Source organism: Penicillium roqueforti (genome assembly GCF_015533775.1).
Source record: "Penicillium roqueforti strain LCP96 04111 chromosome Unknown scaffold_14, whole genome shotgun sequence".
Taxonomy (NCBI): Eukaryota; Fungi; Ascomycota; class Eurotiomycetes; order Eurotiales; family Aspergillaceae; genus Penicillium; species Penicillium roqueforti.
This window is the reverse complement of record NW_024067578.1, coordinates 26575-46633: the sequence shown is the minus strand read 5'-3', so window position 1 is coordinate 46633 and position 20059 is coordinate 26575. Positions and strand designations below refer to the sequence as shown.

Sequence of the window (20059 nt, the reverse complement as noted above, 5' to 3'; positions counted from 1 at the left end):
GTATGTCACATTAAGATTCATATTGACTATTGTACAGTTTTTGGTATCAATTCATAAAGTCATCAGTAGGACAGGGCTAGGCCAAGCTCCTTCCCAATACTAGTAGGGTTTCGTATAGTAAGTACAAGTACACCCCCTAAAAGAAAGCTCCACACCTCGAATCCTCATGGACCTTGTAGCAATCCAGACTACAAGTTCTCAAATGACAACTTTTGCACCGGATCTTCCCCCAATACCCACACATACAACAAAAATGCCGCCCGGGCCGCCCCGACGCTGGCGGCTTCGCTCGCGACGCACTATAAGAAAGCGGCGGCTCCGCCAGTAGCCGTTGCATCAGCCGATCAGGAGGCACAGGGGGTGCATACGAGCGCAGCAGGGGATCATTATCGTATTGCGACTTGATTAGTTTCGGTTTCCGCGGCGGTTTATCGTCGGCATCCGGCTCAGCGTCGGCGGTCTCCTGCATGGGCGCCGACACACCGGCTGTTGTGTCCGCCATGGCCGCCGCCGGACGCTTGGCACCCGCAGTGCTAGCCGGCGTCGCGCTGCGGCGCAAAGTAGCAGCAGCTTTGCCTCCCTTGGCGGCGATGCTGTTCCGTGCCTGCGCGACAACGCTTGCGCCTCCTGCGCCCTGCATGCCTCCTATCCCCCCGCTGCCTGAGGCTATTGCTGCTTCTTCGTCGTCGAGGTGGTTCCGGAAGGTCTTTTGGGACTGCAGGATGCGTCGCACGTTCGAGGTGGTCTTTGCTCGCGTGCCGCGGGCGCCAGCTTCTCGGGCTTGTTTCACTGGTGCTGGGATGGCGACGTCGCGCTGGTTCTCGCGGTCTAGTTCGGCGATGTGACGTGCGATCGCGTTTGCTTGTCGAGAGGAGATGTCGCCGCCCTTGCCGGCGTCGCGGATGCCGCGTTTGCGGCCTAGGGTTGGGGCCATCGCTTGTGTCGGGTCGAAGCCCCTGGTTGGGGCGTAAGACCAGCCTGGTGTGGCCGTTGATGTGTCTGAGACGAGTTCGACGCGGAACATTTTGGGATTTGGTGTGTTGGGAGGTTTGGTGATGATGCGGAAGTGGATGATGGCCGGGGGAATTTGTTGGAGATGAATAAATGTTTGTCTTGTTTGCAGGGGAGTTTGGTATGTACTCCGCACAGGACGAAAGATTTAGTTGATCGATTGTTGGGAAAGGAAATGCTAATATTTTAGAACCTGGGACTAATTTCATGCAAAAAGAACAAAGAAATAAAGAAAAAGCTATCCCCTGGCCATCGAAAAGCGATAGTGGTCATGTCCAGGGTTGACAAGCTTCATACACAGAAATAAAACGCACCCAGCCCATCCCAGTCATAATAAATACACAGATGAAACATACTGGTCAAGTTTTTATTTCTTTTTGTGCAGCGTATCAACCCTGGACTCCAGTTCTGTAATGTATGTCTGGAGCTTCATGGTAGCCTTTTGAAGTGCCTATAAAGAGAACAATCAGTTCTGCAAAGACAAACATCGAAGAGAAAATGGGGGCCCTCTCAAAGACTCAGCAGGGAGCTATAGACGTACCGCAATATCTTCAGACAACGTCTCATTGGCGAGACGGTACTCTGTTAGGATGTAATAGTACACCAACGCGCCGGCGGCGACAGATCCAGTCAGGAACCCGAACACACTAGTGGATATTAGCAAAAATATCTTGGACGCTGTGACCAATTGACGCTGAATGTCATTGAAAATAGGAGAATTTCCCATACCCTCCTCGGAAAGCTCCAACAGGCTTGCTTGCCGGTAGCGCGGTGGACTCCCAGCGGGCACCGGACGATGAGAAGGACCGGATGCCGACGCGTCCGCGCAAAGGGAGAAAGATCTTTGTGCCAATAGGCATATTGGCAATATTATTTTAACCGTAGAGGGGAGATTTATGGATTGTTCGGTGGAAGATGGTGGCAAGTGGAGTTTGTTAGAAGTGACGTTGATGAATTGCGGAGGTCCGGGCGGCTCGGAACTTGCCTAAGGGGGTTTGTATACAAACAGGGAGACTACAGTCACACAAAATATATGAAATCATTCGAATGCGATATCTCGTAGGAAAGCTAAAGTACATAACGTATTGCTTCCCTTAATTGGCCATTGTGTTCTCGTTGAAGAGATCCGCCAAAAGATCATTTCGGCATACTATCGAATCTACGCTGCCCATACCGTACGTACTCTCAAACACATAAATACTCAATCGAGCGAAAAACGGTCGCAGGACCCTCTCGACAATATCGTCCTTGGCTGTCTCTCGGATCCAGTCTGAGATGAGCCATGGCCGCTTAAGACCACTGCGAGCTTGGGGCTCGATGCTCTCCGTGGGGAGAGTGGGTGAGCCTGCACCGCGTGGACCAAAAGTCTGAGAAACTTCATCTGCCAGAGCGATGGGCTCCCAGCGGTCGGGTGGATAGACCGCATCAATCGTGTCAGTTACGAAAAGCCATTCAAGGAGCTGGAAGTCGTCTGGGGCGAGGACAAGCAGTATGTCGAGCAGCTTGGACGCTTGAAGCAGTGAGTAAGGGTTGTAGACCTCCGGCTGAGAGCCATGGGGTACTGCTGAGATGGCTTCTTGCAGTTCAGTGTTGATCAGGGGCCAGAATGGCGCCATGGGGGCGGCAGAGGTCTTGAGCGCGACTGCTCGAAGAACCATAAATATTTCCGCCCGAGTGGCGGAAGATGGCGACGAGGAGCTGGTTGCCGCAAGAAGATCTTCCAGCTTCTGAAGCAACGCCGGCAATTCACCGACAAAGTAATCATCGCTGGCAGAAAGCAGGAGTAGCGCGATTCGCCGGAGGTTGAGCTGCGCTTTGCGATCGGCTTCCAATCGGGCCGCAGAGGCTCCTACGCCGAACATGATGCCCGCTGAGCTTGGTGGTGGAAGGCGGACAAGAAGTTCAGATAGCCGTTCCTTGTCAGCGAGAACCCACTGGCGCAGCAGGTCCATCCAGCTGTTCTTCACCAAATCCAATTGCAATCCAAAGAATCGGACATCATTGAACGCGTCGGATATGTCCTTCTTCCACATTTTCGCCGCTGCTGGTACTTTTGCCATTTGCTGTAGAAGAATCATGACATTACGGTTGAGATTGTTAGGGAAGAGACGTGACCGAATGAGAGGGCCCACTACATTAGTCGAGACACTAGTAATGGCGGTATTGACCCGATCTGAATCACCCAGGGTCGTGATAAACGACGGCATAGAGACCGCTAGAATGCTCAGCATGTCATCGGGTCCAGTATGAGAGACCGAGGTACGGTCATAATCCACCGAAGATGTTGCCATAGGCCCAGTGTCTTGGTTGAGGCCTAGAGGCTTGCTAGTAAAAACTGCGGTAAGGAGTCGTAGGAGAACATCCTGCGTTATAATTGTTAGTGATTATGATAAAATCAGTAGTGGATACACATACTCCAAGTTCTTTTCGCATACGGCGGTCTTCGCCAAAAGTCGTATTCTCCAATTTCACCCCCAAAATAGCCGCGAATTCAATCAAACGTGGAAGAATCTGCCGGTGCGGGAATGGATTGCTAAGAACATCGCGCAAGAAAGTTGTGCAGTCCGTCCAAATCTCGTCAAGGACATCATCGTCCAGTGAGCGGGCATAAGTAACCAAAAAGCTAGCAAGCTCGGACTCAGAGAGATTGGATGTTAACGAAGACTTCCGGCTAGGATCCAAGGCATTAGGATTAGTGCGAGTGTAAATTGCATTGAAAATGGCCGGGATGGTGATCTTTGGGCTTGATCCGTCGAGTGTATGGAGGAGATTGAAGATAAGTGACGCTGTCTCCGTGTCAGACTTGGTCCACATTTCCACCAATGTCTCAAGACATTCAAGTGCCTCCGCAGTAAAGAAGTGCTCCAAGATTCGTCGTGAGCGGTTTCTCATTCGCAACGAGGTATATTGAAATGAGGCCAAAGATTCAAAATCTGGTGGAGAGCCACTGTGATCGCCTGCGCCCCACGCCCAAATAGAGAAGCAGAGGCGAACGGCGTCTTGGAAACAGAGAAGAACAGTCAGGCGGTCGTTGGCGGTATTTGGGCGACCTTGCCCGCTTTCCGAGTTGAATACCCCAGACACCATATTTCCGAAAAAGCCCTGCGGTTGGTCAGGGCTCTTGACTGTTGGAACGTTGGACTCTTCCTCGATGAGACGTTCGTGTGCATTTGCAATACAGGTCTCGAGGCCAGTCAGAAGAGCAATTGTGACATGCTCGGAACGGTCCTGCGGCCAATCCTCTGTTTGCTGGAAGGACAGCTGAAGTCTGCCATATGATGCTCGAATTTCCCTGCAGAAACATTCCACGAGCATCAATAGGATCTGGAATATAGTACCTGAGTATAGAGGGAGCACCTCGCAGAGCAGCACTATCCACTTGTCTACAATTTCTCGGGATTTAGGTGAGCTAATTCCCTTTAAAAGACAATCCAGAAGCCGCTCTGGCGGCTGCGGTAGCTGAGGTAGCGATGGTCTCCTGTCTGCCTTGTCGCTGGTGAAAGACAAGATCGAAGGACTTGTCAGACGGTCACGAGAGCTAGCTCGTAGGTGTTTTGGCCGAGGTGGCGGGGGTGGTAGATATGCTTGTGCGAATCGCACCTTCAGTGCAGCAAGGAGTGTATCGATTAGTGCACCCTGCACCACAATACTGGACCCCTCGGAGGAGATAAGAAGGCGCTCCACCAAGAAATCGTCAATGCCAGACTCCACTAATTCCTCGGCTCGGGGCCCAAGAAGAAGTTGCCGCATGAGCTGGAGTGCGTCCTTATGTAGTCGTTCTCCATCTAGATTCAATTCCGTAGGTGCTGGTGATAGTGTGCTGACGATTCGAAGAGATGCTTCAAATATGGCGGAATGGAGGCTTTTGAAGTCTGCATTTTCTATCCAAGAAATCATATTAGCAACAATTGTTTCGTGAGAAGATAATTACGCACCTTCAGCTTTGGACGCTTCAAGGCGCTTCTCATTGCCCAGCACATGAGTAAGAAGTGCGATCCATCCGTTGTGCGAAAGCGCAGAGATGATATTTGAAGCTGTCTGTAACAAATAGGCACATTCCTTGTAGTCATCAGGGGAAATTGAGTAGGTGTCTGTCTTTTTCTCGCTAGTTTCATCAGATTCAGAAAGCTCATCAAGATTTGAGATGACCACATGGAAAACCCTAGTAAACTATTAGTTATGGATCACGCGTTGGGATGAAAAGCCGTCTTACTTGTGGATAGATGGCAAGTCCTGCAGCCATAGTTGCACGCTTTGCGAACTATCGCTCGACTCTTGGGAGAGAAGATCAAGGACAATAAAAAGTGGGCGTTCAAGCATAGAACATTGATAAGAGAACAAGGTCCCTCCAACATCAAGCACTTGCTTTGGCGGCTGCTCATGTGTGTTGTGATGACTGTGATTCCATAAGACATAGAATCGCTCAGCTTGTTGCTCTGACGAAAGGTGGCGGGATGCTGCGGTTGACATATTGAGCATTAAAGCTGTCAGCGACGCCTCGACAAGGTGGTCAATCCAAGAAATTGAATGCAGGAGCCATAAGCAGCGAACGGCTTCTACGTGAAACTTTGGACTTAGGGGAGATAAGTACCACCAAAGCTGGTTGACAAGAGGGGTAATCAGATCGCAAGCATCCTCATAGCTGACATAGAAGCCGGGGGTCTGAATGAAAAACAAACTTGTCACTGTCGAAGCGATGGTCGATATGACAGAGAAGGAGGCGGTTGTTGGCTTGTCCTTCCCTGAACCTAGTCGCTGAGAGAGCGCTTCATACAGTTTGCGATCTCGTAGAACGCGGGACTTTGGAAGCTTCTTGAGCAAAGTCACAAGAATATCGAGTGGCTCGTGAACAGATAGGCCGCCATCTCGGCTTCTTAGCGTCGCGATAGCCAGTTCGTGAGCCTCTCGGATAATCATTTCGCCAAGATTCTTAGGAGCATATGGAAGAGGTGGAAGCTCCAAGCTATTTTTACTTTGTTCATAGAAACTGTGGACAGTTTTCAATATATCAGTACCACGGCCCTTTGTGTCGTTGACAGCAGTCTTTTCAGAGCCCGCCTTTCTCGAGAACGCCCGCTCTGTGAGTAAACCAGTCAACGATTTGAGAACTTTGTTCAATGCAGCGGTCACGGCCTGTTTGGCAGTGCTTTCCTTGGATGAGATCTCTCTCATCTTGACGAGCACTGACAATGCCAGCAGAGGTACATGGATCTGAACCATGTCCTCCTCGCGGACATTGAAATTCTCAATAATAAACTGCGCGAGATCCAAGTCACGCAACACTTGGTCGCTATCAATGTCTACATCAGAACACCGGTAATCAACCAAGCCCAGAAGCTCGGAGAATATCACACCACTTTCAACGCCATCAAAAAAGGCGCTCGCACTGCGGAAAACCTCTTCGAAGTGGTTCTCAGGGGCTGTGGATTCAAATGCCTGAACACTGCGTACAGTGGGCAAGAAAACTGCAGGGACAATATATCCACCAATTTCCCAACGATCCATTAACGACAGAGCTATGCGAAAGGGCTTGGTTCTATCGGATGGAATAATCGGTTCATGTTTGATCATATCCAGTAGACCAGTGACTAAGGGTTGTAAGCCTACCCGGCTGAAGTATTGTGATTGTGTGAGCTCCTTGCCATCAACGGACGCAGATCGAGCGGTTTCCATTGATAATTTCCGATCATCCATCGAAGAACTATCGTTTGGGGAATCTGGTCCCAAGAACCATGCCCAGAGTCGGCGGTTCAGGCTCATGTCCCGCCGAGTGACCACACCCACCGCAGCAATAACCAATGTTCGAAGATCAGTAGCCGCAATTTTGCTTTGCAAAATCGGAGAACTGAGTGGAAGGTGGGTGACAAGAAGATCAAGGAAGTTACGCTGGACAAGGAGCTGGTCATCAGATAGACCTGATGCAAAACATCGAATCAAGAGGCCAGGTTCCGGTAGAATGACAGAGTCGGCTGCGGCCAGTATCTCAGGTGGGATGTTCTGCGGATCGTTCCCACCAGCCGTGCTTGGCCGACGGTCTGCGATACCTAGCTTTGGGAGGTAGCGGTTCAAATAGGCAAGAACACCAAGCCGTCGACTAGGGTTCGTGATAGATGCGAGAAAGAGGCATTGCCAGAAATACTGTCCAGATGCCCCGGCCTCAGACGTCCTTTGTGTTTCAAGTTGTCCAGCAGCATCTCGCAGTTTATTCATTGTGCGTAGTGTTGGCTCAAAATCTTCACTTGTCTCCTCTTCAAGGCCTGGAAGTAGGGCTAGAATGATTGCTTTCAAGGCGGGACGGATCGCCCATGGTTCTAGATCAACGATATATCCCTCTACCAAAGACAGAAACAATGGGCGGACAGTAAGAGATGCGAAAGTCAATGTTGGCGCAAGGCCGGGGAGATACAAAGGCAGGTCGTGCGATAAGCCCTCGAGCTGGTTGTAAACAGATGCATCAGTAAGCATACTGTGAGCCTTTCATGTGGCCACCCATACCTTTATCAATCCAAATATGTACGTGTAGACTTCGAGGGTCTTTTGGTGCACGCCTGACGGCAACGATGGGTTCAAGCACTGGGCGAGTCGCTTCGACACCAACACTTTATGAGGAACGATGGGCTGATCAGGCGGATGGCTTTGGAGTGCCTAATAGTTCATTATCAGCGATGCCAAACATCGCTACTAATTCGAGGAAGCTCACCTTTAACAGGCGACCGAGAAATGATATATAGTCGGCCCATTCTTGGAGAGCGTTGTCGAAGAGTGAAAGCGCTCTTTCAACACTAGATGCATATCGGCGATAGTTCTTGTCTTTTTTGAGGGACCCTACAAGCACCAAGTAGGATCAGACACAGTCCTCTCGTGCAGTTCCTGAGGTGGGCGCATACCTTCCTTGCCTTGTAGACGGGAGCGTGTCAAGGAGCTCTCGGAGCTCGCGGGGGAATTCGACCTCGGAAAGGCATTGGGATCAAGACTCATGGTGCCAATGATGGACGTAAAATTGTTGTGAAATTTTTGAACTACCCTCCGTCATATTTAGGACATCGAGGATGACCCTGTGGGAAAGGGGGTTGGCGGTTGAATGTTGACCAGAGGCCAACGCAGGCGGCCACGTTCAGTTGTTTTGTTCCGCCTTGGGATAGCTCCGACTTCGCCGACGTCAATGCCCAGCAACTATCAAATCGGCAAACACAACTAATCAAGACGTGAAATATTTGAGCTAAACAATGTGCATTTAATTCCCTGAAGACCCGCGACGAGCGACCGCGTCAAAAAGCGCATGCCCGCAGCGGGGATGAATACACAGCAAGACGCAAAGACCGAGGGCCAACAGCCTATCGAGACCCCCAAGCAGCCGTATCTTTCCAAGCCCTCAGTCCCAGATTATGATGAGGGTAATGAGAGCTCAGAGGGAGAACGGCCACCTTTACCTCCGCGACCAAATACGTTGAGTCTATTGAACGATGAAACGGGCTCCCGGTCAGCTCTACAGGCAGAGGCAACGACGGCTATCTCGCGAACCGATATCGAGACACAACCACCGGAAGCTCCTGGTAGCACTTACTCCACACTAGCTGTTCGTGGTCTGGCCCAGGGTCCAAAAGCCAGGGCGAGCCTCAGCCAGTTGGCGAGCCCGCGGAGCAGCGAAGCTGGTGACTCTGCGAGTATCAGAAGCTCAGTCCCAAATGGTGATTCCGGAGATGTTGAAACGCTGTTTATGGACTTTGCTGCTACGGAGCCTGGTAGTCAAAGGGGCGCTACAGGTCTACTTGACTTCCCTGAATTCGCGGCCGACGATATAGACGATGATGGAATTCTGAGCGAATTTGAAGCAGTTGGCGAACTTAATGAGGAAGGTGATAACGAAGGTTTGGGTCAATAATAAATCGTCTCTTGTTTCATAATGCTAACGCATGTCAGAGCTGCTCCTCCAACGGTGGAAAGCGAAGCGCAAGCACTATGTGATCCTATCCGCCGCTGGGAAGCCGATTTGGACCAGGCATGGTGACAGCGGCCTGATTTCCGGATATGTCGGGGTTATTCAGACCATTATTTCGTTTTATGAGGATTCAAATGATCATCTGCGAGGCTTTTCCGCTGGTGATACCAGGTTTGTTGTATTGACACGGGGGTCTTTATACCTTGTTGCAATCAGCCGTATGATGGAAAGCGACAATCAGCTTCGGCTTCAACTGGAAGCATTGTATATGCAGATATTATCTACATTAACCCTGCCTTCTTTAACCCACCTCTTTTCTATGCGGCCCTCTACTGATCTATCGCGGCCCTTACAGGGTTCGGAGTCCCTTCTCTCATCTCTGGCAGACAGTTTCACGCGAGGATCTCCATCGACGCTACTATCGGCTCTGGAGTGTCTGAAAATCCGCAAACAACACCGGCAAGCCATCAACAATGCACTTCTGAAAACCAAAGCTAGTACTCTTCTATATGGCTTGCTTGTGGCCGGCGGACGGCTCGTCAGTGTTATCCGACCTAAGAAGCACTCCTTACATCCAGGCGATCTACAGCTCTTATTCAACATGGTTTTTGAGGCCGACGGAGTTAAAGCCGGCGGTGGAGAAAGTTGGATTCCCGTCTGTTTGCCTGGCTTCAACAGCAGCGGTTATCTCTACATGTATGTGAGCTTTCTTGACATTCGGGACGATATCGAAACTAGTGCAGAGATCACCAAAGATGAGTCTGTTGCCATTGTTCTTATCAGTCCCGACAAAGAGGCTTTCTTTGAAATGCAAGGAATGCGTGATGCTCTTGTGGAGGTGAGATTACATAATTCCACGCAATCGAATATGGTATGCATGTACTAATGATGCAATAGCAAATGGAGAGAAACGGCAGTCTGAAGGAGATCAAAACGGCAATTGATAATGGCCGACCCGCAACCACTGATATAGTTCCTGGAACTGTGCTACATCATTTCTTATACAAATCGCGTGCAAACGTACAATTCACTATGTCATCTTATGTCCCGGAATTTGCTTCGGTGACTCGACGGCGAAGGTGAGCAACATCCCCTCTGCTGTTCACGAATGCTTGCAATATTAAATCATTCTGACTGTGCCTATAGATTGATGTCGATGTACAACAACTTGCACGCGAGCATTCACGCCAAGAATACCCATGTCAAAGTACACCACTGTGTTTCGCGGTCAGCCACTTCGTTCGGATGGGTAACCCCTGTATTCGAATTCTATTGTATCGCCGAGCCGAACACTAATCGAAATGCACTTGCCCAAAGCGCTAGCAAGATTGCTCAGTGGGTGCAGCGTGAGGAAGAGAGGCTATTCATCATTGGCGGTGCGGTATGTACTTTGTCTCTGTGGTTATTATGGCACGAGTGACAACACTGATCATATGAAACAGGTTTTCTGATATCTTCCCTACGTTTGCACTAAGTCATAAAACACTTTTGTGGTCGCCGGGACACGAAAATCAAATCATGCCTGAAAGAGAGAGGGTCACATGAGCCCAAATAATAACACTGGATCCGAACTCCGCCAGTCAATGGACGGAGTTCTCTGTATATACTCTCTCGTGATTTAATATACCCAATACTACGTCCGCCAACCTTACATATATATTGTTTATGGTAGTATCCTAGTCTACTTTTATATCTCAAGACCTCTTCGTAGAATTTACTGGTAGATATTCTCGGTTCATCACGTTGCATTGCTAGAAAATCCATAATACGTAGGGAAAAAAAAATAAAAGACCACACATGTGGACTAATCGATTGTGTCCTCTCTCAAGTTGAAGAGCTGACGCATAACCTCACCCGACCTGCTGCGCAGCGCATCGTGATACATGGTGTTGGTTATAAACTGCTTGGAGTTCTTGATCTTGGCAGCAGTGGCTGTGGCCAGGTCAAAGTGAACATACATGTCGTCGATGTAGGTTGCAGCATAGACTGGCACCTTGTTTTTGGCCAGTTGAGCCTCGTCATATAGGTCCGGCCATTCGTCTGTTGTAGCCAGGATTTCGGCTGCTTCTTTGAGCTTTGAGAGTTCTGAGTAAGACTCGAACATATCTTTGAAGACCTGGAAGGTGGGAAATGGTGTTAGATCTTTCTGTTCAAACAATTCTGGGTTAGGTTGGGTTGGGCTATTTACCATCTCGCCGGTGAAGTAGATCTCGGACAACGAGTCATTGATCTGGAATTGCGGGTTGCTAGCGCGCAGCCTGTCTGCAGCCCAGAGCGACGGCTTTCTATATTTTTGTTAGACACACATATGCCAAAAGCAGACGGCAAGATTTTCTTTACCCTTGGCAGTAGATTGATTCATGCAGAATGGCATAAATGATATTTTTGTCCATACCGCCATTACTGTCAATCACGGAAAGAGTAGGCAGAGTAAGGAATCCGAACATCTCCAGATCGTTTGAGACTCTGAAAACAATGTCTAGACTCGGGTTAGTATTTCTACTACGACATTCACGAGACAAAGCAAGGCTTACCGTGTAGGCTATCAAAACCACCTAAGTCGTGTTAGCTTTATTCGACTGTCTGAATCGAGGGATTTACCGTGGAAGCCGAACATGATGCCTAGTTGCTGGAAGCGAGCCGGAGTGAGCAACCCGGATGGCAATGCAACCTTGTTTTTGGTCAGGTATTGCATGATATTCTTAACACGGGCCACATCCTCGGGGAACTTCTGGTAGTAAGCTTCGTTCCTCTCCTTGACCTTCTCTATTTTTTGTGTCAATGTCACGAATAAGCCACTCCGGGAAAACAGGGAAGCGCACCATAGGTCTTCGCATAGACAGGATCCGGCCCGTTGGTCAGGGGGGGAAGGCCACCAGTAAGGAAAGCTTCTCTCAAGCCCTCCGGGCTGGAAGTTAAATGATATCAGCGAGGTGTTCAAGATCCAAGTATGGAGATCAATGAGTCTCAAAACATACAACTTTGACAAGTAAGTCACGGCACAGAAGCCACCGAAACTTTGCCCAAGGATACTCCACCGGCGCTGGTCAGCCGGATAGTCCTGTGTCAGAACATCACGGATAGCTTCGCAATCACGGACAATGCTGTCTGCACGGAAGTTCTTGAGATACTCGGCCTGCTTGATTGCATCTCCCTGACGAGCAAGGGTTCCCGCTGTGAGAGTCGAACTGAGGCCAGTGCCTCGTTGATCCAGAAAGAGCACCTAGAGAATAGTTGAGCATCAATCTACAAAAGGTAGAATTTAGGAGATATGACACACTTGGTATCCCTTGCTGAGCATGAATTCGACCCAGGGGTAAGACTGCGGGGCACCACATCCAAAGCCAGGGCCACCTTGAAGATAGACCAGCCAAGGAAGCTTGCCCTCCTTGGCTTCTTTGCCCTCTTCCTTAGCAGGCTCAATGGGTTTGTTCAAGCGACTGATGCTTCGTGCAAAGAGCCTCAGCGTGTCCCCAGCAGGCTTGTTGTAGTCCACAGGGACATCGAAGAGCAGCTCAGAAACACGAAGTTTGCCTAGATAGTGTCAAATTTATCAGTTTCAACACCCGTGGGCTAATTAGTGATGATACAAACCTGAGACATTATGGAAACGTCGCTCAATCAGTTTCGCAGCCATGATTGCGATGTTGATGCGGACTGAAAATAGAGGGCGCGTTGGCGACAAGCCGCTTTGCGGAGAACCGCACCATTTTTTGGTCTAGGCCTTCCTGTTCACCTGCAATCACCCAGCCGAGTGAAGGAAAAATTGAGTGTCTTTGTTTTTGTTTATTCCCTTGACCAAGATTGTTCATAGAGAGATGTGTAACTTATTGCATATATGGATGAGTAGACGGCTTTGAAAAAAAAATAACATTGGATGTATGTAGCTATGCCCGAACAGATACATGTCCGACACGGTGTTCGATGTCTTCAACAAATCTTTCTCAGAATATGTGCTTGATTTGGACCATATTTTAGTATGTCCTAGGATGGATACATTGTAGCAAATTGACCTGGGACATAACCATTACTTTGTTATGAATTCTGCAATCGGTTCGAAAGCGGAATCATTCCGCAAAAAGAAACCATAGAACTGGCCGTCTCACGAGTTCGCACCCGAGTGTTTGTTGGCTGCAAGTTGCCGGCCTGCCTTTAGCAATAGTAGAGTCGCAGGTAGCTGAGCAGCCGCAAATCCAACCATAACAATCAGCTGCGTATTGAAACTACCAGCTAAAACGTCCTTCACCTCCTCTTGTAGAAGAGGAGGTAGGCTTTTTATCGATCTCACATTCTCAAGGAATAGGTGCAGTTCGTGCGATGTCATAACACCCTGCAAACGATGCGTTAGATGGCCATTTAATATATTAGATGCAATGGCAAGACCAATAGCACCACCAAGAAAGCGGAACTGAACCACGGTACCAGTGGCAATTGCTGCAACGAAAGGCGATGAACTAGTTAGCCAATGCATCGGTCACCTTAGTATCAGGAAGTTTTCGGGAGAACACATACCTAGGTCTCTGTCCTCGACAATATATGGTGTCGATAACACGAGGATGCCCATGGTCAGACCCATTCCTGTCCCAGCAATGACTAGATAGCCAATATCTGTTGCGTGGAAGCCTCGAGTACTGGCAATGGTCGAAAGAAGCCCAATACCGACAGTATGGACTGTACAGCCCACGAGCAGAGTATAAATAAACGGGATGCGTCCCCTAGAGCTGGCGATATTGATAATAGCCGCAGCAACTGCGGCGATAGCAGAATACCCAATCAAATAGATACCGGCCTCCAAAGGCGACTTGTCCAACAGAAGCTGGGCTTGCTGTGGAACATATACTAGGACGACGTTGTACGGTGCGCCGATGACGAACGAAGAACTAAAAGCGTGTCAGAAGAAATTGTACGGTAACCGTGGATATTAATTAGATGGACTCACATAAGTATTCCCAGCCATGGACGATCAAAAAGCCAACGCTTGGGAAATATGGGGTCTCTGCCCGGGATGCCCGAGATATACCATTCCCAGGCAAAGAAAGCGATCCAGCACACCCCCGTGAGCACAAGGAGCGCAATTGCATCCCTCGAAGACCATGAGAATGCCAGATTGGTTTCATTCAATACGGCGACTATCAAAAATGAGCCAGCCATCATCAAAAACGATCCCATTATATCAAGATTAGCAAATGAGCGATATGAGGCTCGTGTCCGGAATGAAGGAGTGTGCTGATCAAGGCCAAAGTGTTTGGGCATCGCAACGATGATGACAGCGATCGCAATAGAGCACAATGGTGCACTAATAATTTAGTTAGCATGCTTTTCAACACAGATGCTTAGCATCCACATACTTGACGAAAAAGGTCCATCGCCAGGCCGAATTTTCCGCAAGAGCACCTCCAACGATTGGGCCTATCAAAGATGCAAAAACAAGGCAAAATGACATGAGACTGCTGTAGATTGGAAGCTTCGTTTTAGGAGCTATTTCGTAGACACATAGGATCGTCAATGCGTATGTACCAGCGCCCCCGATTCCTTGGAGAGCTCGGAATATTATGCTGCCTCGGTAGTTAGCCTCTAGACAGAAAATGAGCGCAGGACTACGCTAGACATACAGTTGGTTAACTGTCTGAGCAAACCCACACCCCATAGAAAATGCGAGCAGAATGACAAGAGCAGCGATTGTAGTTTGTTTCCTGCCAAGTATATCGCTGATTTTTGTCCATATTGCCATAGACCCTGGAAGTATTATGATATCAGTAATGAGAGAGATAGAGACTGTGGGAGACTATCTCAAGACATATGTTCAAGAAGAAAAGAAACATCCAAAGAGTAGAGAAATTATTATAACATCGCATTTGTATCATACCTGTGTAGGTGGCTAGATATCCAGTGATAATCCAGCTTCTTTTCTCGAAGCCTTCCAAATCATCTGTGATACTCGTGAGAGCCGAGCTTACAATCGTGACATCCAAGTTGGAGAGGAAAAATCCAATCAAGAGTCTATACACCATCAGTCTTCGTTAGCAAAACCCAATGGCACTTGACTGAGCACATACCCTGTGGTGGTAAGCACTAGTCTCCATCCTGTCGGGTAAACAATTTCACTTCCTGGGGAAGGTGCTCTCTGTGCCGACCCCTTTTCTTGGATGTGCCCCCTAGCGCGATCTTTGCTAGCTTTATTCGAGGTCGGCTCTGCGAACTTGATGTGGCTAGACATGGTTGTCGGCCTCTCAGTGATGGGTGCGTCAAGAGTAGGTGAAGACTGGAGTGGCAGGCATCGTTGCAGGCGAGAAAGTTTTGAACGTGACCACTGTCTACGTAGGACCAAGCCCCGCGTATCTTCACCCCAGGGGCTTCATGTGGAACGCCAGGAGACGCGCGATGACAGAATGTGGAATATTTACATGCAAAGAAGGGTGATCCGCGTCGATCATTGAACCTAGATATGCTGGATTGGATGTGGCTTGGCATAAATTTGCTTTTCTGGGGCATGCGCGATTAGATTTGGAATTTTGAACTGCCTTTTCGACTGCTTTTGATGATATTATTCTCCATCTTTTTAACTGCGACATGGTCTGGAAAGAAGGGCCCTCACCCGTTCTATTTTCCTAATCTGAGACAGATTCTCCTTGCTCAGGGATAGCTATTCGCCCCTGGAATATGCAAACATGCTATACAACATAGATAAGGTCGTTCAATGTAGTCAAGTAAGGAGGACTTGTGCACTGCCAAGCTGGATTCGGAGAGTAACGCGAGCTTGTAGTTGACTTAGCAACAAATAGGCGAAGTCCAGAAATCTCTGCTCCGTACCATCGCCCCATACTTCTCCCCGAGGTTGACAGGATAATTAGGCGCAATTAGCATCCAAGGAGATGTCAGGGGCAACATGAACAAAGGGCCTAATGAGAAACAGGGTAAAACCAGCCTTAAAGATTGCCTAGACAGTAGTTACTTCGTCCGTCATAGATTAAATAAATCTACTCAGCGCCTGAGGCAGCCAAGCAAGAGTCACTATGGACATCTCTAGGTACGAAGTACATGCCTCCATCTCCACATCGCCTGTCTGCTCCAAAACTTCCATTGCAAGATCACTAGAAGCTGTTCGAACTTCGGACTTCGGACATCGACTTCACCTTGCCCCACTCATCCCGCTTTCCAGGCTTCCAACGTTCTTTCGGGACGTGCCCAGGTGTCTTCCAATGATATCTGTTTACATCTATCTATTTCCTATGCGAGATCAGAAGGCATCACATATTGTTTCTGGAAGGTATAGCCGAACGTTATAGGGAGCAGATCCCGAGACCCCGGCATTGTATAAATTGGCCAGATTGTTCAATTTCCCCTCTCCCCAACACACCTTTCGGCCATGCATAACCAATTCCAACAAGACCTATGGAAGGCTGCACAGGGACCCTGGGACTCGGGAATTCTCCCTAGCTCTGAGGACTTAGCGCGAGCTAGAGCTTCTCTCCCCGCGACACTTCCGAATACAGGATCCAGTCTCGAATTTGTCCAGCGGCACATTGTCGACGATATTGTCCCGGCATTCAATGGAGGAAGCATAAGTGCCAATTACTATGGATTTGTGACTGGTGGAACTACCCCAGCAGCGCTCTTCGCGGACAACGTTGTATCTGCTTACGACCAGAACGTCCAGGTCCATCTCCCAAATCACTCGATTGTCACCGATGTGGAGTATAACGCACTTGGTCTCCTTTTAGATCTTTTCCAACTGAAGCGTTCTGTTTGGTATAATGGGACTTTCACTACTGGGGCCACGGGGAGTAATATCCTCGGCCTAGCATGTGGGCGCGAATTTATTTTGCAAAAGGCGGCGCTGAGAAAAGGCTGTCATCTCCAGAGTGTTGGTGAAGAGGGCTTGTTTGAGGTATTGAATGCACTGGGTCTTTCCGGGGTGCAGGTTTTATCCACGCTGCCACACTCCTCCCTCGTGAAGGCTGCTGGTGTGCTAGGCATCGGTCGTTCCAACGTACACAACATCTGCCGAGCCGACGACCCGCTCCGCTTTGATATTGATAAGCTTCAGAAAGAACTTGCGAGAACAGACAAGGTTAGCATCGTTGCAATATCTTGCGGAGAGGTCAATTCTGGTCGTTTTGCAACAAGCGGTGCGGATTTGAGAGAAATACGCCAGTTGTGCGACAAGTATGGAGCCTGGATGCACGCCGATGGAGCATTTGGAATATTTGCCCGTGTCCTTGATGAAAGCCCAGAGTTTGCAACAATCAAGAAGGGTTGCGAAGGAATACATCTGGTCGACTCGATAACCGGTGACGGCCACAAACTTCTCAACGTGCCCTACGACTGTGGCTTTTTCTTTACTCGACACCCGAATGTGGCATCGCAAGTATTCCAAAACGCGAATGCAGCTTACTTGGCTGCTGGAGACTCCGATGGCCCTTCCATCCCCTCGCCTCTAAACATTGGGATTGAAAACTCTCGTCGATTTAGAGCATTACCGGTGTATGCATCCCTATTGTCATATGGCAAGTCCGGGTATCAACAAATGCTGGAGCGTCAGATAAGGCTTGCCCGGAAAATATATGGATGGATATTCGAGCATTCTGGTTATACAGCTTTGCCAGAAGCATTGTCCAAGTCTGAGTTGCTTGATCGGACATTTATGACTGTTTTATTTCGCGCAAATGATGAGGGGTTGAACCGCGAGCTAGGAAGCAAGATCAACGAGAGCTCGCGGATGTTCGTCTCGGGTACTAGCTGGGATGGGTCCCCTGCTTGCCGCATTGCAATCTCAAATTGGCGAGTTGATGTGGAGCGAGACTTTGCGCTGGTGACAGATGTGCTGGCAAAGGTTGCCCAGAGCTATTGGAATTAAGACTTAGAATCTCAACGATTGGACATTCAACGCTTAAATCTATTTTTTTTTATATCTCTATAGAGGGTATCAGCGACGACGACCAGCTCCTCCTATATTCTCAGTACGGTCAGACATGCTAACAACCTCTCCAATACCCGCTGCTTCTTGCTCATCTTCCAGAGCCATGATCTCCTCTCGACTATCCCACCACTTTTCTTCGGCCACAGAGAACGCTGCTTTGCGCAATTCCTTGATTGACTTGTCACCGGACTGTTCCTTCTCCTTGACAATCTCCATCATGATATTCTGCCATTCTTCAGAAGTGCGGCTGAAGAACTCTCGCAAGCTTTCGAACGGCCGAGGCAATGGTCGGTTGTCATTGAAAGTTTGCTCTTCTGGCTCCTCAACTTCAAGTTGTTCCATGTCCTTGGTAACAGATGGCACCGTCACATCTGTCCGGGCAGGAGAGGGAGCATCAAGGGACATCGCTTCGGCGTCAGCCTCATCGTCTTCATCCTCATCGTCGTCGTCATCTTCGTCATCCATTTCTTCGTCACTGTCTTCGGCTTCGTTCAAGAGGTTCCAATTCTCAGGCTCCCTGTAGAATAACTCCTTGACACCATCCAGCTTGACTAGATCAATGGAATACATATCGTCGAAGGTGAACTCTCGGTCACCCTTTTCAAACGTACCACCAAAGATGAATAGGGTATCATCTTGCACTGCTAGCTGGGCATTGAATCGCCGGTGGGGCATTTCGAAGCGAACAACCGAGGGTTTTGCGGGTTCCACAGGCTCCTCGGGTCGGGGCGGGCTTGCTTCCATAACGTTATCATCTTCATTGTCCCGAATTCCAACTTTAGCTTCCAGGGCTTTGAGGTTTGCCAAAAGCTCTTCCTCATCCGCTTTGCCCCTATTTTTAGACTTTGCATTTTGATTTGCCTGCTGCTTTTTGCCCGGCGCGCGGGGACGTCGCAGACTCAACGGGAAGAAACGGTTTCTGTCGGTAGTCCAAGCAAAGAGAGTATCGAAGAACTCGCTGTCAATGCCCTCCTCGGTTAGTTCCACGTCGTGGACACCACCAAACATGATTCCTCGACCCTTGTGGTATGCCATGGTAGTGCCAACACGGGGCGGGTTGGGCGTATTAGCGGGCTTCTTTCGTCGTTCCCATCGGACAACAGGTGCCGTTGACGATGGAGCCTCAGCTGCAGGGGGTGTGATTCTCAAGAACCAAGTATCCTGGTGAACCATGGGCCGGAGAGCCATCTTCTGGGGGCCGCCACCCTTGCCTTGCTTACCACCACCCGCAGCTGCCTTCACTCGGGAGTAGCCCCCGTAGAGAACAGCTCCAGTCTCGTGCGGTAGCAGAGAGAATGATGAGCGAGGATCGGGTTTTTGGGAAGCAAGGGTCAATGTGGGGTTGTACCAAGTATATTGATTACAATCATAAATCCACAGGTCCTGCAAGTACTTAGTCTGCTGGGAGGTATCCTGGAATCCACCAAAGAGGATGATGTAGTTCTGTCTCGGGATTAGCTTTATCCAGAAGACATATGCTGAATTAAAACACATACCTTGAAATATGTCATGCGGTGACCACTTCTAGCGGGAGGACCTTTGCCTTTAACCTCGAGACGGGTCCATTCTCTTGTAGCTGTGTCTAAGTGCCAAAAATCATTGTAGTGATAAAATGTGCCTTGTTTCGGCGACGAGAACTCTCCTGCTGATAGTAAGTCTCCGCACAAACAATTTCAATATACCCAGCAAGACAACCTTACCTCCAAACATATAGATGCCTCCGGAGTTTCCTCCCCGGCACCATGCATGGCCACTTCGAGGAAGAGGGCTGTTGGGACTAGTCACTTCTCTCCATTCGCTGCGGTCAATCAAATAGATGAAAAGGTTATTGAAGAAAGTGGCATGCGTCCCGTCAAAGTACTCTCCACCGAAAAGCAACAGCTCATTTCGGTTCGACGGAGATGCTAGCACGGTTGAAGACGAACGTGAAACCGGGGGCTCGGAAGGAACCTCAGTGACCTTTAAGAATTTGGCCTGTTCTTCGGCGTACTGGGCTAGAATGGCATCTAGGTCTGCGTCTTCAGCATCGCTGTCTGCATCCTTTCCCTTGGCTTTGGACCTCTTTTCCTTCTGCGCGGACTTCTTTGATTGCTTAGCCGCTACACGGTCCTTGTGCTCGGCTGATTTCTTAGTCTTTTTACCCATTTTGGCTCCACGTTGGATTCAGAAAGTGAATTTTCGCGATCTTC

The 20059-nt window shown here is 49.1% G+C and overlaps 8 protein-coding genes across 8 annotated transcripts; 2 read left to right on the top strand and 6 right to left on the bottom strand.

Annotated features, from left to right (window-relative positions):
* Window positions 1–62: 62 nt before the first annotated feature.
* LCP9604111_5654 (putative HIT finger domain protein) lies at window positions 63–1024 on the bottom strand (the record flags this gene model as incomplete). Its single annotated transcript, XM_039073488.1, has 2 exons — window positions 63–136; window positions 247–1024. 2 exons carry the CDS (start codon window positions 1022–1024, stop codon window positions 63–65), a joined length of 852 nt encoding a protein of 283 aa, XP_038928165.1.
* A 354-nt stretch (window positions 1025–1378) lies between these two features.
* LCP9604111_5653 (uncharacterized protein) lies at window positions 1379–1871 on the bottom strand (the record flags this gene model as incomplete). Its single annotated transcript, XM_039073487.1, has 3 exons — window positions 1379–1462; window positions 1553–1658; window positions 1741–1871. 3 exons carry the CDS (start codon window positions 1869–1871, stop codon window positions 1379–1381), a joined length of 321 nt encoding a protein of 106 aa, XP_038928164.1.
* Window positions 1872–2105: 234 nt separating this feature from the next.
* LCP9604111_5652 (dopey family protein) lies at window positions 2106–7989 on the bottom strand (the record flags this gene model as incomplete). The annotated part of the gene is made up of 7 exons (XM_039073486.1): window positions 2106–3374; window positions 3427–4892; window positions 4947–5173; window positions 5225–7446; window positions 7507–7656; window positions 7712–7836; window positions 7899–7989. The coding sequence occupies 7 exons, from the start codon at window positions 7987–7989 to the stop codon at window positions 2106–2108; spliced, it is 5550 nt and encodes a 1849-aa protein (XP_038928163.1).
* A 316-nt stretch (window positions 7990–8305) lies between these two features.
* LCP9604111_5651 (guanine nucleotide exchange factor MON1) lies at window positions 8306–10401 on the top strand (the record flags this gene model as incomplete). The annotated part of the gene is made up of 5 exons (XM_039073485.1): window positions 8306–8879; window positions 8932–9788; window positions 9848–10029; window positions 10097–10331; window positions 10393–10401. The coding sequence occupies 5 exons, from the start codon at window positions 8306–8308 to the stop codon at window positions 10399–10401; spliced, it is 1857 nt and encodes a 618-aa protein (XP_038928162.1).
* Window positions 10402–10754: 353 nt separating this feature from the next.
* Window positions 10755–12587, bottom strand: LCP9604111_5650 (proline iminopeptidase; the record flags this gene model as incomplete). The annotated part of the gene is made up of 9 exons (XM_039073484.1): window positions 10755–11066; window positions 11139–11235; window positions 11291–11429; window positions 11485–11505; window positions 11552–11716; window positions 11773–11858; window positions 11929–12173; window positions 12231–12484; window positions 12545–12587. 9 exons carry the CDS (start codon window positions 12585–12587, stop codon window positions 10755–10757), a joined length of 1362 nt encoding a protein of 453 aa, XP_038928161.1.
* Window positions 12588–13052: 465 nt separating this feature from the next.
* On the bottom strand, window positions 13053–15167 carry LCP9604111_5649 (uncharacterized protein; the record flags this gene model as incomplete). The annotated part of the gene is made up of 7 exons (XM_039073482.1): window positions 13053–13384; window positions 13463–13830; window positions 13890–14246; window positions 14299–14505; window positions 14563–14686; window positions 14817–14950; window positions 15007–15167. 7 exons carry the CDS (start codon window positions 15165–15167, stop codon window positions 13053–13055), a joined length of 1683 nt encoding a protein of 560 aa, XP_038928160.1.
* A 1149-nt stretch (window positions 15168–16316) lies between these two features.
* LCP9604111_5648 (pyridoxal phosphate-dependent decarboxylase family protein) lies at window positions 16317–17807 on the top strand (the record flags this gene model as incomplete). The annotated part of the gene is made up of 1 exon (XM_039073481.1): window positions 16317–17807. One exon carries the CDS (start codon window positions 16317–16319, stop codon window positions 17805–17807), a length of 1491 nt encoding a protein of 496 aa, XP_038928159.1.
* Window positions 17808–17876: 69 nt separating this feature from the next.
* LCP9604111_5647 (putative Kelch repeats protein) lies at window positions 17877–20015 on the bottom strand (the record flags this gene model as incomplete). Its single annotated transcript, XM_039073480.1, has 3 exons — window positions 17877–19313; window positions 19367–19512; window positions 19571–20015. The coding sequence occupies 3 exons, from the start codon at window positions 20013–20015 to the stop codon at window positions 17877–17879; spliced, it is 2028 nt and encodes a 675-aa protein (XP_038928158.1).
* Window positions 20016–20059: the final 44 nt, after the last annotated feature.